Below are 16,600 nucleotides of genomic sequence, written 5' to 3' on the forward strand. Positions count from 1 at the left end.
TCTTATCCGAAGGTCTACGAACAAATTTTATGTGCTGCCATCCATGGTCTAATAAATTATCTCATCTATCGACCATATTTAAATCTATCCTTAGGATTGAAAAACTTTTTGAAAGTCATGCGCAACGATGATTCTCCCCTAGAAATTGTGTTAGCAAACCAACTTATTCATCTGTTTTCCTTCGAAAGGAACTTCTCTCGTCGCCAGAAGCTTGATGCTTGAATGAGAGTGGATTGATAGTTTGAAATTGATGAAATGCATGTTCAATATTTGATACACGGACTTCATAGTGAATCCATTTATACTATGAAAACCTTAGAGGTGACTTCGTTCTGCCTCTCACACACACCTTTTCTTAGAAAATAAAATAACAAAAAAAAATCAAAATTTCAGGAACCACTAGTTGATCATTAGAAAGAGATATGATGTTCAACCTAAGGGGCAGCTGTCATCTTCCTCTTATAGCTACGACAAACGTCGGATCAATTCTTATCAAACAAAGAAGTTGAATCAGGATTATGTGAAAAAGATGTGTCTTTCTTCTTCCTTTGGGTAAGTAAGGTTTGCTATTGAATTAATTCTTCGGTTAAGTCTTTCTCAACATAATCGAACTCTACTTTTTGTTTTCGTAGCAATCCAGACCACATCGAAGAGGTAGAAAAGTGGAAATAACCCCTATCGTAAAAATTAAACATGTTTACAACGCTCTTTATATATATATAATGACTATTAATGTCTTAAAGAAAATATCATTAAGATTGATAAGTCTGTGAAAAAATAATGCAATTGATAGTATAACTCGTATAAATAGAAATTAGGCCGATCCATAGAGTATCAGGACAGCAACACCGTGTTGGGTTTTGTCAGATGATATTTTCTTTTCGAAAAATCGTCCAAAAATATTTAAGTAATTTCGGAGATTTGAAAAAGGGTAGATATGTAAAAACATCTAATAATGTCGCTTAGAGAGAGAGAGAGCGAGCGAGGAAGAGCGAATCCGGAAGGAAAAGGGCAGTAATAGCTACGTTATCAACAAATGCCGCTGGGGAAGTACTACTGCGACTACTGCGACAAGCAGTTCCAGGACACCCCGGCCGCCCGCAAGCGCCACTTGCAGGGTCTGCACCACCACCGCGCCCGCGCCCTATGGTACGACTCTTTCAAAGGTATCTTCTCTCTCTCTCTCTACTCGTATATTCTGGCACTTTGTCTGCCGATATTTCCTTTTGCCCTCTTTGAAGCATTCCATCGAACATCTTAAGATCTCTTCCTCTCCACGCCACGCAGAACCGCATGGAGCACCTCTTTTCCAACCTTATGGAAGCCTGGCCAAAGGCGTCTGCCATCATTTTGTGCGCACGGTAAAATCCTTCCCCATCTTAGATTGATATTGAGAGAGTATGATGGATTTGGAGTACCAATTGGTAGGGGAACTGCGGAATTCGAGATTCTGTTTGTTGGTTTTCGTGATATGATCCGCCAATCCCTAATCTTACTTTTTTAGTAGGGGGTTTGCAAGTATGGGGATACATGCAAGTATTTTCATCCAAAGCAGGATGTGCTAAACCCTACACCTGCTGTGACTGGTGAGTTGCTGATACAAATCTAGGAAGCAGAACCAATTTCTTTTCTTTTTTCCTTATTCTTTTATGGATGTGATGCCATAATGATGGAAGCTTAGAGGGTTATGGGTGTATGTACTTATGCAAACTTGCTAATTTTTATAAAGAGATTTGATGTAGAACAAGAAATACCAACTTTTAATTCGGTAGAAACCTATCATATTGGTTCAAATATTTTCTGCCAAATGACTATTCCTCCTATCATCGCTATATTGGTTTGACTCCAGTTCATCACCACCTGAAGTAATGGCTTCTTGAGAGAGGCTAATTTTTAATTTTTTTAGATTAGATGCATAAAGGATGTATGTCCCATCTAATTACTTGAATATGCATGGAGTTTGGAGTTTGATCGAGATAAAATGTGGTACGCCAGTGTCTAGGTTCTCATAAGGTGAAGTGAGATATAATTTCTTTTATTTATCAATTGTTTCTATGACTATATTTTAGTTTCTTCATTCACATTAGCTGTAAAAGAGCCTTTTTAAAATTGACTGATAATCCCGTCCCCAAACCTTCCTCTTTGTTGAGCCTAGTTCTTCACTCACTTTTTCTTCCACCTAATGTGTTTGTGAAACTATTTACTGAAGAAATCCAAACATTTGGAACATGATCCACCTAGCATTCCTTTTGCAAGTGAATGAGTTCTGGGCTATTATCATGAAACAATTCCATTCATAGAACTTAGGAGGATGAAGGATGCAATGACTTGGGATGAAATATGTTTATTGAAGTCCTTATGTAATTTTTTGGTCATGACAGACAGAGTCCAATACATTGACCAAATTAGAAGGAATGAAGAACTTCCTGCAAACTATTAGGCCCTCCTAGTTCCAGATGAAAATCATCAATCATTATTTACATTGTCCTACTCTTCACAGTGTTATTTAATTCTCAGATATAGCTGAAATTATTAAAGGAAGAGAGACATTATGTGGGCAAGGAGAAAGAAAGTGTGACTAACCTTAATCGAGGTTGAGGATGATTGATGCAAGGGAACTAGGGTTGGTATGGAGAATTCTCTGCTCTTAATCTCTCTTTGGATCTACCATAGGCGGGAAAGCCTGGGGGCACAAGTGACCATATCCTTCTTGTTGGTCAAGCTATTCCTTAAACCTCAAGGAAATATAAGGCAAGAGAACTCTACAAATTGCAAAAATTTCTGAAATAATACCTCTCTCCCAGAGTATCTCCTTATCATTGCCAAGTCAAAGTCATGACGTTTGATCCTCCATATGTTGTGGATGGTTGTTGAAGCAAGCCATGACAATCAGTTGTTTACATTCAGAACATCTGGAAACTGTTTTGAGGCTACTTGTTGCATCAAGTGTAGACAAATTTTGGTTTCTTTATTTTAGTTTCTTGCTACAATCATCTAGTTTCGTCGTTGCTTTGCTGTAAAGAAATAGTACTTGTTATTAGGTTTGTATGGTGCACAGATGAACAATCAGAAAGCCTGATGTCTCCAGGTCCATTATGTGTCTGCATCATGATCTATATAAATCGTAATATCTCAAGTTTGGTGGATTCTGTTGTTGAGCAAATTGCGAGCTTCGTCAATAACTAAATAGTTTTGTTTGGAAAAAATGTCTGCACTTAGCATACTGACACGGACTTAGCTGGTTTTGCCTAAGTCGTGCGGCACCCTCGCGCGTCCGTCCGCAAAGGTCAGCCTCCCTGAAGCCTCCCATTGTCCCTTAGGACCAACCAAAGAGAGAACGGGTTAAAAAGAACGCCTCAATCGGGATCCACAAGCAGACATGTCCGAAAAACACTTTATAGACAAACAGACTTTACAAGCTCTGAACAGTGGCACAACAAAGGGTAAAATGGTCCATTACAGACCGAAAATCTCTCGCACGTGTCCACATGACACAACCTTTATTTACAAGCCTAAAGAGGCCACCACCCAACTAAAATGGGACTATTATGCCTTCGGCCGCCCCTCTACATGTTGTACAAGGCATGAACATGCCAAAAGACACGAACATACATAAGCATTACATCAAACACCCTGTTTCGAAGTTTGTCCGTGACATTCTCCCCCACTTATCCCTTCGACGTCCTCGTCGAAGCCTTTGTGAACACTGCAACTCTTCGCCTTTGCTGAGTCTTCGATCTTCTGCTCCAGCTGCAATGCGCCTCCTGGCTCCCAGCTGCTCTCTGCTGCTGTTTTTGAGTAGTCGAACCTTTGATCCGTCATGCTGCTTCAACTCGCCAATGACTCTGACTCTGGTGTGGGGTTGGCTGAGTTGTGTTGATCCTCGTTGATTCCTGCGGATCCACCAAATGAAGGAAAAGACCATTCTTACTACGCTAGTTTCTCAAAATTTTCACATGCTGCTTGAACTGGGTGGGTGCTTGTTGGAGCTTTAACGAGCATCGCCTCGCAAACTTCTGAAGTTTTGGGTCCTTCCTCCACAAAATCTGCCCATTAACTCTTCTTTCAATTAGTTGTCACATCCAAGTAGGTTCGCATCACTTCCGCTTTCGATTGACATTTCGTTGGGAAATGAAGTGGACAATCTACTCTCAGTAGCACTGATCACCGTTGGTGAGGATTTGACAACTATTGTCTTCCATTATCCTCGAAGGGTTTTTGAACTTGTGCAGAGCTCCTCTACTAGATAAATAAGAGAACTGGGGTACTCGGTTTCGCCCATTCTCTTAAGAGTTGAGAAGGCAAAGGTTCCGCAAATTGAGTCGCCTTAGTTCCTCCATCAAATGCTTCTCCGAGATAAGGTGCATGTGCCCCGAAGCTCCCTTCGTCTTTGGCACCATGCAAGATGAGTCCGCTCCGTCAGAATGAAGGGCCCATGGAACAACATGATCCTACTATTGCCTCTGCAAGAGTTCATGTCCTTGACCTCTATCTAAGGAAAGCACTGTGCCTCTGCTCCACGTTCCAACTTCTATGCTGGTTCCCTTTATGCGGCTTGAGTACTTCGCCAAGTTACACCCAAGTTGCTCCGCTCCTCGTTTTTGCATTGAGTCGATGGTGGTCCTCGCGCCCACCATTCCACGGGCCAGCCCTCCCTTGAGTCCGATCTCCACATCGACTCCAAGTGTGCCTTCATTTAAGTTGCTTTGGGTCGCTCCCCCACTTGATCTCGCAATGCATCCACCAATGCATTCTCTCAAACGAGATCATACGACGACTCCTCGTCGCTTGCTCAGTCCATCGAGCTTCGTGGAATTGTTGTTTGTTGGGGTACTCCTCAACATGTGAGGTCCGTCTCACATGATTCTCCCTCTGGAGAGCCGGGACTTATCCCTCCTGGATAGCTGTCCCATTGGAGCAACACCTCTCTTCGTTTCAGAGACCACCATCCCCTTGGACTACTCCGATCCGCTGAACAAACTGTGCACTATTCTGCCTCCTGCAAACGCACTTGCTAGATTGCGACTCCATGTCAATACAGCCCCCGCTGCACCCCTCAAGGCCTAGCAACATGCTGAACTCGTTGCACACTTTAGCCTCCGACGGACGTATCCTTCACATGCCGAAGAGAAAGTTTCAATGCTCAATGGCGCCGAGTTTCGGTCGCCTTGGGATGGCCACGAACATTCCGTCGTCCGCATACAAGCCCATGCATGAGTACCAAATTCTTCGAATTAGCAATTCCCCTCACCTCTGTGAGCTTTGCATAACTCTTTTGGTCGTTGAGCAACTCATTCCACCTTGCATGGTCTCATTCTTGCCAAGCGCCTCGCTTGCCTAGAGCACCATCAAGTATAGTTGTCAACGTTGAGCCGTAGCTCAAACTCAGCCATCCCAACCTTTGTGCGCTCCAAATTCTTCCAAGCTTGCCTGTTCTCGTGGTGCCTCTTGCGCGAAGGGTTGGCCATTCCTCTGAATGCCAATCTCAGATGCCCGCTCCTCTGAGCGACTCTTTTCCCTACGTCTCCATGCCCGTTTTCCCTCAAACGGTCGCGCGTGTGCTGACCGCCCTCAACACAGCCCCGCTAGGTCCCCCACGTTTGCATGTCAAGTGTTTCTATGAGTGCTTGTCCCGCTTTGATACCATATGACACGGACTTAGCTGGTTTTGCCTAAGTCGTGCGGCACCCTCGCGCGTCCGTCCGCAAAGGTCAGCCTCCCCGAAGCCTCCCATTGTCCCTTAGGACCAACCAAAGAGAGAACGGGTTAAAAAGAACGCCTCAATCGGGATCCACAAGCAGACATGTCCGAAAAACACTTTATAGACAATGCAAAATACAAACAGACTTTACAAGCTCTGAACAGTGGCACAATAAAGGGTAAAATGGTCCATTACAGACCGAAAATCTCTCGCACGTGTCCACATGACATAACCTTTATTTACAAGCCTAAAGAGGCCACCACCCAACTAAAATGGGACTATTATGCCTTCGGCCGCCCCTCTACATGTTGTACAAGGCATGAACATGCCAAAAGACATGGACATACATAAGCATTACATTAAACACCCTGTTTCGAAGTTTGTCCGTGACAATACGGTAGAGAGAACTTGGGAAAGCTTCTGTGCTCAACCCTCCTGAAATTGCTGGCTTCTAATATGCAGGTATGAAGTACATGGAGGCGATACAAATCCAAAATAGCTTGGCTAGCAATCTACCAGGGGACAGCATGTCAGGTAAGTTTACTTAGCTTTACATCCATATATAAGTTATATGGGTATAGCTTCACACCCATCAATGTTACGTTGAGTAACCATTCTGGAAATTATGATTAAAATGCTTCACTATTTATTTTTATGTTACAGCTCTACATATTTTTCATTTAGAGATGAGTGTCGCATTTCTGGAGTCCACTTGGTTTTAATAGTTGACCACTTCTCATGCTACTAGTGCTGCTACACTGGATTCTTCTTGGTTGGAAAAGAACATTGTTCTGATGCATGACGTTCAATGCACTCGATTAAATAGGAGACATATGAGTCTTGATTTATTCCTTGAATCACAATGTACTTGATGTTACTATATTAGCTTTTTCCTTGAGTTTCTGCCTTCTGCTTTGTTGCTTATGTCTTTTCCATCGGTTCTCAAGTATCTAGATTGTCTGATACCTTCAAATAGATAAAATAATTATGAGTACAGCTCCGACTAAAATGCTTCACTATTTATTTTTATGTTACAGCTCTACATATTTGGAGTTCACTTGGTTTTAATAGTTGTCCACTTCTCATGCTACTAGTGCTGCTATACTGGATTCTTCTTGGTTGGAAACGAACATTGTTCTGATGCATGATGTTCAATGTACTCGATTAAATAGGAAGCACAAGGAGTCTTGATTTATTCCTTGAATCACAATGTACATGATGTTAATATATTAGCTTTCTTCTTGAGTTTCTGCTTTCCACTTTGTTGCTCGTGTCTTTTCCATCGGTTCTCAAGTTTCTAGATTGTCTGACACCTTAAAATGGTTAAAATAATTATGAGTACAGCCACTAATACTTGTTCTTTTCGCTTCTTGTGTCATCATGTATATAACATGTTAATCAGACAGGCAATCATCTGACGTATCATCTTTTTTGTTGCTTACAGGAAATATCATTAATCAGGGAGGAATTTCATGGGGCAACTTGCCTCCATCATTGCGACCTCCTCCAGAAGGTGGTTACCCACCATTTCTATTTCTGGAATGGGGATAAATCTTGCTGACATTTCTAACCAATCATGTTTTGCTGTGATGCTGTTGTATACACATAACAACATTACCAAGGCACTTCCGGTCACATGCTCACAGTAAGAAGTTCTTGAGCATATACATGAACTGTCATGATATACTGGACTTTGAATGTATTATCCAACTTTAGGTTGGTTCTGATCCAAAAAGACGTGGTGTGTCTCTGGTAATCGAGTGGTGGAGTCCTGTAGCTGTAGCTGGTGATGGCCGTACTTTATTATCTGTTCTTGATTAACCTTCTTGGTTGTGTCTTTTCTTTCTTTTTCTTGGTCTCCTTTTTTTATTAATAATTGATGGTGGTCATCAACTTACACTTTTAGATTTTTAAAAATGATTATCGGTTGGTACATTAAAAGAAAAAAAAGCTATTTTTTAAGTAAAACACTTAATTCAATATAGAGCCATTTTGAAGAAAAAATGGTCACTATATAAAATGTTTTGATAATATATTGCTAGTGAGAAGATTTTGATATAAATAGAAATCATAACTATATAAAATATTTAATGTTCTCTTTTTTCTTTTTATAAAACATGTCTAAATTTAAATATACTGTATATTCGACAGATGCTGTTGATTCTAAACAACGTTAGATGCTTCAACAAACATAGTGTTCCTTTTTAGATGGCCATTTAATTTTGAATTCACAGAGATTTGATCATTTACATTTCTGTATTTTTTTTTTTGTTATTGTTTAATATTTGTCGTGTTGAAATGCAAGGTGAGCAGCAATCTAAAAGGAGCCTTAATGTATCCAATCATCTCCAATAGCATTAAGAGACCAACTTGAGCTTTTTGAATGGCCACACAAGGATTAGTTCAAGAACTGGCATTATTAGCATTGCAGAGGAGAGGAGAGAGGATTAGTGGTACAACGGTATCGATTCCCTACCACTGCACTTCTCTGCTATCTTTCATGCATCCTTTTGCTGCTCCTACTCAACAATAATGCACATCTAGATTCTTTTACTTCTCATCCTCACACTCTTCACCCTTGGACAGTCTTTCTCCTTTGGAGAGCTTTCTACCTACCACTTGTAGATTTCAAGGCTTCTTCAATCAGAACTCACCACACACGTTACACACAAAAAGCAAATGTGACTGACAACAACATAGGTTCCAACCAAGCTACATCTGCTTTATGTCTCTATGTTTCTCTCCGACGATAAGCCGGTGTGTCTTACCAATCTGAAACATCTATATTCTTCGTAGCATCGCAACTCTGACATCTAGTTCGTATACGAAGATCTAACGAGGATGGCCTTGACATTAGCGAATTGTTGATGCATGGTAGGTATTCTTGCACTATATATCTGCCACAGCCATCCATCACGGCGAGTGCTCTATGCCAAATATTATTCTCTGAAACTGGGGGGGGGGGGGGGGGGGGGGTTGTCGACCCTAATCTGCAGCAGTCGATCATTTCTAGGGTTTGAAGATTCGAAACACTTGTTCTCTTGACAACCTGAGAACTCAATTCCACCAAGTTTCCATCCTCAGTTTCTACTAAATAAGCTAACTTTTTGAATTCCATACAACACATCGCCATCTTCGCCTTTTGGCCTCCACTAAAGCTCATGTTTGCGCTTCTTAGTCCTCGTCTTCAAGGCGAATACGTGTAGAGATTCAAAAGATACACAGTATGACGGTGGCGAGTACGTGTTGGCCTTCTCTATTCAGATGTGAAGAAGAAGAAGAAGAAGAAGGTAGTTGGATGTCATTCTCATGCAGCTTTTACTGTCACATGGGATGTTGAGGTCCTCATAAGGCAAAGATGAAGACGAATCGATCGAGTAATGTTTGTGGATAACGAGTGCTTGGTGGGGTATGAGAAGGATAGCTGCTCTTCCTTTCACGTTTGGGAAGAAGGAGAATGGGTTGCATCATTAAACTAGTAAGCTCATCATAAGCCTCTCCTAATGGTTGATGAGACAAGTGCTCTCCTTTAGCAAAAGCAATATGAATGGGGCTGTAGACATACGAAAAGGCATCGAGAGTATAGCTTTTCTGTTCTACTAAGCAAAGACAGGAGGAGGTAACACAATGAAGCACAACGTGTCTCTTCTTCGATCTTTTGTTTCCCCCTTTTCAATTGTTTATCGCAATAATTTGGAGGGTTGAGGATGTGCTACGTTCATGGCTTGCCAACATTACTGGTGTTTGAATCCCAACCTTGGAAGACATGCTTAAACAACATTATCATTCGTCAAATCACTAAAAAAATTTGTCATGAAAATATCATCATTGAATCTTTCGAATTCACAAATGCATCATGTCATCATCAACAAAGCTGTCACAAATCATGAAATTTGAACAAGCTGACCAACAATATATAATTTGTCACCAATTATAGTTTTTTTTTTTTTATGGATAACACCTCTGATGGATTATTATTTCATTGCAAAATATTTAGTAGTGAAGATTTTTTTGTTGGTCTTTAATTAATTATTTTTTGTTATATTGATATCTTCACTGCGAATTCTTTCTTATGACCTAAGGGGAGCTCATGATCATTGGACATGAGATCAAATAGGTGGGGGACTTTGATGAAGTCAGGAGGCAAATGTGGCTACTTCATCCAATAATGCTTTCAAATATGCTTCCACTCTGAAATGTAATGCGTCTTATGGTCGATTTAATAACACAAATTTTTACATCTTTCATAATGTTTGAGTCTTCCTTAATATATATCATATTTGTTGGGGAGAAGACTTTAAGACTATCACATATCTCAATAATCAATGACTAATTCAGAAAGTTGATGTATCATTAATGTAATTTGACACTTTTTGCTTATGTCCTCAGAAAAAAATTAAGTTATTCATATGAGATCAATTATAAGTGCTTTAGTATTGGTTTAACCCAACATAAGTACATAACCCCTTTTATATCCTCTCATAGAAACTTTCAAGTATTTTTCTCATCATTTTTCTTTAGATTCATCCATATATTTTATACGTATCAAAACATATAAATACATAAGATATTTATAAGAATAAATTCTGATTTACTAAAGATATTTTTCAAATTTGAATTTCTAATCATAATCATAATACATCAATTAATTAGAAACTAATCAGGAAATGAAACTTACCAACCCTAACAATACCCATATCACTACAATGCAATTTAGTTCGCATGAATGTGTTATTTTAGTTAAATTTCATCTCTCTCTCTCTCTCTCTCTCTCTCTCTATATATATATATATATATATATATATATATATATATATATATATGGCTTTGAATCCAAATGTGTTGTAGTCAAACAAGTCACTTGAACCCCATCATTGTTGGGTTTGGATCTAACAATCCTCATCATCATTGATGAGGGAGTTTTGGTCCGAAGTGGGACCTAATTGCCAATCGATTAGTGCATTACCATATGCATGCATCTGACGGGGTCAAAAGATTAAACACAAGAAAACCAAATCTAAAGAACTACCATTGACACAAAGGATAAAGATGTTTTGGTCAAAGACGCTTCACACACTCAAAAACAGACAAATAGTTGCAGCAGCAATCAAGAATGGCATCTCTTTTCTCGGCCTACTCACCGTCACAAAGCTCGTTGTTTACTTCTTCTCATGCTTCATGCCACTTGTACCAACGGAAAAGTATAATTTGTTCCATAGTGCTTGATATACTGGTAAATGCTATGTTCTTCTCTTTTTGATGCCTTGTTTGGCTTTTTGGCCACTGGTTCCCTTTGGAGAGTGCAACAAAGGTGCAAGTTGCTCTTCTAGAATGGCTACACTTGTGATGGAATTGATCCCGGTGGAGGAGGTTTTGCAGTGTCACACTGAGTTCTCTTTAGCTCATTCTTTTGTCCAGTAAGGAAGAACTCAAGGAAGATGTCCCATCCTATTGGTTTCTCAAGCTTTTAGTGCTGCCAAAGTATGCTTAAAGTAGAAAGCAAAGCTAATGTTTGCTTTGATGATGTGGCCAAACATTATGATCATCTACTCTTGACATGATTCAGACTGTCAACCAATCAGATGCGCATTCTCTTAGCAGGAATAATTAGAGAATTTTATGTCATGTATCTTAGAGAATGGAAACACTGGTGATACATAGTTTTTCTAGGTTCCAAGCATCTTAGGCCACAATGGTAATGATTCTTTCATTCTATTTTATTACCAAACATCATAGTTTGTAGTAGTAGTAGTTGTTGTATTATCAAGCTTATCTTCATCACATTATTTTAGTGTTGGTACTGTTTGTTTGTTCCATTTCTTGACATCACAAGAGGAAGTACTTGTCTTTTCTGCGTCGCAGTGTTGGCATCAAACCTTTCATACCATCTGTTCCATTAATCTATATAACTAAATAATTAACTCACATACTTTACGTACACTTTGTCTCCTTGATGGTGTCCCCCATTGCCTTGTGTGGATCACATGCTTCAGTTGCTGTTTCTAGAGAAAGAGAGAAAGAAAGAGAAAGAGAGAGAGAGAGAGAGAGAGAGAGAGAGAGATCGATCTTAGCTTTTGTTAGTCGCACATAACACTTGGCTTTCATAATAGGACATGTAGGCACGCCTACAATAGCTTTTGTTTATGCTAATCCTAATCATAAGGACTCCCAAGCATCATGATATTTTGTTCATCAACTTGCCCATGGAATATTGTGTCTATTGTATTGGCATTAAAAAAATGATTACAAGAGTGTCGTTTATTCTTTCCAGGTAAATGTAACAGTATCTTTAAGGGGATATCATAATATTTAAATACAATATTCATAAATCAAATACGATAAATCTTTCCTAACCCAATATAATTATAGGAGCAAAATAGATATCCTTTCTATTTTGAATGAGAGAAATTTTTTCTCATATTTTTATTATTTTGAATTCAATCTAACTCAAGCGCATTCGTCTTGTCCTTAATACTACTCGATCAAATCAGCGTATTATGCCCACGATCAAATTTGATCTCATCTATTGATCATTTTTGTTTGCAATATATTTGGTTGCTCTATGTCTGAATAAAAAATAAATAAATAAAGATTAAATTAATAATTATTTAAAAAATAAAATCATTGTCTTTTTAACACTATATATATATATATATATATATATATATATAATGGGTAATTAAAAAAATAAGATAATTATTGGAAGAATAAATTTTGAGTTTTGGAAACTCCCATAGTAGTCCATCATGAAGACGTGGAAGGAATTGGAGGTGTTTAAGCTCATATACATTATTTAATATGATATAACCATTAACAAATGCTGTTCAGTACAGCCCCAAACCATTTTGCTTAGTTAATCACACTCTTTTCAATCTTCCCCATTCTCATATGTCCCACTTACTAATTAAACTAAATCAAAGAATAAGATGCCATGTAAACTGAAGCAGAAGAATGTGTGATTTCCTTGTAGGTTTAGGTGATGGCTATGTGTATGTTTGACCCCAAGGCACAGGCGCCCTCCTCTACCTGTTTGTGGAAGGAAATGTCTTCCTGCCAACCCTGCTTAGAGATAAGACAAGTGTGACGAGCCTCATCACCTTCCACCTTCATTAGACAAAACAACAATGGCCCTACAAAAATGCCAAAACACACTTGGTTCATCCCCTTATTCCTTCTCACACTAATCATGATATATTCTTAACGTACGTGCATTAACACATCCCCTTGTCCTCACTATCTCACAAGCTTTGATGAAACCTGTACTGTTAATTGTCGGAGAAAGATCATGGTTTCTTAACCTCTCTCAAGTTCTTATCACATTTAGGATACAGATCCATATGGTCCGAGCACCCCTCTTTTTCTTCTATAAATTCTTCAACTTGATGTTCGCAACTCAGCATTTCCTAAGTTTAGGATGTATTAAAAAAAAAATGAATTGAATGTATGAATGAATGATCTCAGTATATCCTCGTCAAATTGGATGTTGTTTTTCTTGTTCTTTTTTTTTTTTTTTTGTCCCTCGATCGAATGATCTCGATGACTCATGTGTTGATTTCAACGTTTGGTAATGAAGCATCCAATTGCACGTTGACATTAATGTCTGGTCTCCGAGTCCACCCACCAACCTCAGTAGCTTGCTTGACCACTTTGTGACATGTAGTACCATATTGTCAAACTTCCAACTCACTCGTTTTGGCACCGCTGCATCCATTAATCCATTCAACAGTGTCAGCCCCCAATATGATGTACACAGAGTTTGCTTGCTTCTTTTTGGCACCACTGTATATTATCATCGTGGGATCTTAAAATCCAACATCTTTTTCATATCAAAGTGTGCAAATCCATATTTTACTATTGATATCTCTGAACTGTCACAGTAACAATGTAAGACCAAACCCAGATCTACTGTTCTAACACACGTTCACGGATCACCCTCTCGGGAGCTGAACGAGTACAAGACAAAAGCCACATGGAAAAGAGAGAGAGAGAGAGAGAGAGAGAGAGAGAGGGGTCAAAGTTCAAAGTGCACAACGCTGTTTGATTTGTATCAAAAGCCATCAGTTCGGGCTTTAAAGAGATTAAGCTAATCTAATTGCGGCTCACTCACATCACGTGTGTTTCTTTCCCCGCGCTCTCTCTCTCTCTCTCTCTCTCTCTCTCTCTCTCTCTCTCTTTCTCTATATAAGCTCACCCCTGCCACCAAATGAGTCGAATCCATCCCAATCCACCTCTCAAGTTTTCTCACTCTCGATTCCTCCGGCTACAATCGCTCATCTCGCTTTCCCTACGGTTGGATCCTTTAGAAGACAGCTACAGGAGATTGCAGGAGTCAATGGAGTTCCATGAATCCACACCACAAAGCGAAGAGGAGATGGACCTGAGAAGAGGGCCTTGGACTGTGGACGAGGACCTTATTCTGATCAACTATATTGCCGCTCATGGCGAAGGGCAATGGAATTCTCTGGCTCGTTCCGCAGGTATCGATCACTCCGAGTCGGCTTTCTACTGCTGTATTTTGAGCTCAACTGTGCTAATGTCTTCTCGATTTCATTGCGTGTCATCAAACAGGACTCAGACGAACGGGAAAGAGCTGTCGACTCCGGTGGCTCAACTATCTTCGACCTGACGTCCGGCGAGGCAACATCACCCCGGAAGAGCAACTCCTCATCCTGGAACTCCACTCGCGATGGGGAAACCGGTAGCTAATCTCCCCCCAAAACCTTCTTCTCTTCTCCTGAGGTGCTCTCGCGATTTAGCCCGTGGGTGCTGTTGCAGGTGGTCCAAGATCGCGCAGTACTTGCCCGGGAGGACCGACAACGAGATCAAGAACTACTGGAGAACTCGAGTGCAGAAGCACGCCAAGCAGCTCAAATGCGACGTCAACAGCAAGCAGTTCAAGGACGTCATGCGCTACCTGTGGATGCCTCGCCTCGTCGAGAGAATCCGGGCTTCTTCCGGCAACCAGGTGCTGTCCACCCCGCACGAGGACGACACGTTTCCGATGACCTGCGCTCCGCAGCCAAACCAGGTCCCGGAGCTCGCCCGGGTGAAACGGAGCCCGCAGAACTCGAGCACGGCCGGGCCGGCGTCCTCGTCCTCCTCCTCGGACTCGCGCGGTGTGCAGTTCTCTCCGCCTCCGGTCTCCGACGGCTACTTCGGCAGCACGACTGGAGGTGACGATAACATCGGTGACGTGATCCAGACAGGTGAATGCACCGGAAGCTGGTGGGAGTCGCTGCCGAGCCCGGGCGGTGACACCGTCCTGGGGTTCCCGGAGTTGGACCAGATCACGTGGGGAGAGAGCTTGTGGAGTGTGGAAGACATTTGGCTGCAGCAACAGTTGTAACAACAGCAGGAAGGGAGGATTGTAAAGAAGAAAAGTCTTTAAAGCACAGATTTGGAGTTGTGAGGAAACAGAGCACACTTTTCCCTCTGATTTTAATTTCCATCTCTTTTTTTGCTCCTTTATAAGTACATTAGAGCTGTAATTTTCATTCTTTGGATTAACATATAATTGAATTCTGAAATCTACCTGTTAAGATCTTACTGACAATACTTGTGAAAACTAAAGCTCATGAATCATAAAGAATATTATTGAGGTCGTGTTTTAGAATCAAAAACATTTTTTCTTGTAAAGGCTGCAAAATATAAATACAAGCCATTTATGAAAAGTTTTAAGAGTAATAACATATATAAATATATATTATTTTCTCTTTAATAGAATAGTAATAACATGGATGTTCTTACTACTTATTATCACTGGGGCCTAAGTTGATAATTATCTACATTAAAATCATTTAATTCTGCGCGTGCTTATGATTGACAACTGGACATATATATAATCGAAACTATCCATGGTTTAAGAAGCCAAAAAATGGATTCAATTTTGTCACTTATCTAAGGGGGCAACGTTATATTGTTTATGATAATATATTCTACAAGGTGGTGGATTATAATAGCAAACGTTGGCTTTACCTCTGGAAGACCATTCATGAGTGGAGGTCTCCATCTATCGCACTCTCTCATCATAGTTGGCCACCATATGTGCTTATTCTTTCTTGCAACTTGCAATGGAAAAATGGTACCTTTCCATTCATATGCTTCTGATTCATATTAGCAATATGTTGAACAATCAGACAACCGGAAGGACTAGAAAACAGTGGAATAATTTTCAAGTTCAATTTCTTTTTCTCTAAATAAAGATGCATTCTCAACTAGTTAAAAGTTAAAAAGGCCTGCTTTCATGTTTAGGGAGCTAAACTCTTTTGGCAAGGAAACTATTCAGTGCTCTCAGTCGGTATAAAAATTATTGAGTTTAAATATTCTAGCTTTATTTAATTTCAATTTTTATTTGGTTGCTAATTTATTCAGCAAGTTAATTATCTTGATCAGTAAATGCAATGTGAGAAAGAGTTTTTTTAGCATTAATGTGGTCTTTTGTTTTAAATTTATTAAGATTAGATTCATGATTCTTTTAATTGGGAAAAATTAATGCAAGTTAGCCAAGATGTGACATATGTATATATATATATATATATATATATATATATATATATATATATATATATATATATATATATATATCTGTTAATTCTAATTTACATTAATACTTTTTAAAAACTCATTAATACTAAGAATATCAAAGATAACTTATATTTTATTTCTTTCTTTAATCATAATACACTAATATTAATCACTAGACTAACCGAAGTTTTCTGAATGGATTATTAGTGGTGGTGACATGTGTGGAGTATTTTAATATTGGGGGAATATGGATGTTAAGAGGAAATTAAATAATGAAAAATATACTATTTTTAAAATTTTACACGAATTTATTCATAGAAAACCTCTGTAATCGACTTATCGTTTCCTTCGATCCTCGGATGGGACACGATCGAC

At 39.5% G+C, this 16,600-nt stretch overlaps 2 protein-coding genes across 3 annotated transcripts; both read left to right on the plus strand.

The window, feature by feature from the left end:
- The first annotated feature begins 959 nt into the window (after positions 1 to 959).
- Positions 960 to 7,547, plus strand: LOC135584641 (zinc finger CCCH domain-containing protein 3-like). 2 transcript variants are annotated; one of them, XM_065138699.1, is made up of 5 exons: positions 965 to 1,166; positions 1,288 to 1,361; positions 1,508 to 1,586; positions 6,164 to 6,235; positions 7,146 to 7,547. In XM_065138699.1, the coding sequence occupies exons 1-5, from the start codon at positions 1,037 to 1,039 to the stop codon at positions 7,250 to 7,252; spliced, it is 462 nt and encodes a 153-aa protein (XP_064994771.1). In that variant the 5' UTR covers positions 965 to 1,036; the 3' UTR covers positions 7,253 to 7,547. The 2 variants fall into 2 exon arrangements, with proteins under 2 accessions (XP_064994772.1, XP_064994771.1); XM_065138700.1 differs by lacking the exon at positions 6,164 to 6,235 and having other exon boundaries at positions 960 to 1,166.
- Positions 7,548 to 13,904: 6,357 nt separating this feature from the next.
- Positions 13,905 to 15,240, plus strand: LOC135630759 (transcription factor JAMYB-like). The gene is made up of 3 exons (XM_065137926.1): positions 13,905 to 14,178; positions 14,270 to 14,399; positions 14,477 to 15,240. Exons 1-3 carry the CDS (start codon positions 13,905 to 13,907, stop codon positions 15,045 to 15,047), a joined length of 975 nt encoding a protein of 324 aa, XP_064993998.1. The 3' UTR covers positions 15,048 to 15,240.
- The last annotated feature ends 1,360 nt before the right edge of the window (positions 15,241 to 16,600 follow it).

The sequence above is a fragment of the Musa acuminata genome, chromosome BXJ3-2 (assembly GCF_036884655.1).
Source record: "Musa acuminata AAA Group cultivar baxijiao chromosome BXJ3-2, Cavendish_Baxijiao_AAA, whole genome shotgun sequence".
Classification (NCBI taxonomy): domain Eukaryota; kingdom Viridiplantae; phylum Streptophyta; class Magnoliopsida; order Zingiberales; family Musaceae; genus Musa; species Musa acuminata.

Excerpts from the sequence above, each read along its gene's own strand:
- LOC135584641 (XM_065138699.1), top strand. The coding sequence starts at position 1,037 with ATGCCGCTGGGGAAGTACTACTGCGACTACTGCGACAAGCAGTTCCAG. Across the intron at positions 1,167-1,287 it reads ATGGTACGACTCTTTCAAAG|AACCGCATGGAGCACCTCTT; the intron begins GTATCTTCTCTC and ends CACGCCACGCAG. Across the intron at positions 1,587-6,163 it reads CCCTACACCTGCTGTGACTG|GTATGAAGTACATGGAGGCG; the intron begins GTGAGTTGCTGA and ends TCTAATATGCAG.
- LOC135630759 (XM_065137926.1), top strand. The coding sequence starts at position 13,905 with ATGAGTCGAATCCATCCCAATCCACCTCTCAAGTTTTCTCACTCTCGA. Across the intron at positions 14,179-14,269 it reads TTCTCTGGCTCGTTCCGCAG|GACTCAGACGAACGGGAAAG; the intron begins GTATCGATCACT and ends GTCATCAAACAG. Across the intron at positions 14,400-14,476 it reads CACTCGCGATGGGGAAACCG|GTGGTCCAAGATCGCGCAGT; the intron begins GTAGCTAATCTC and ends GTGCTGTTGCAG.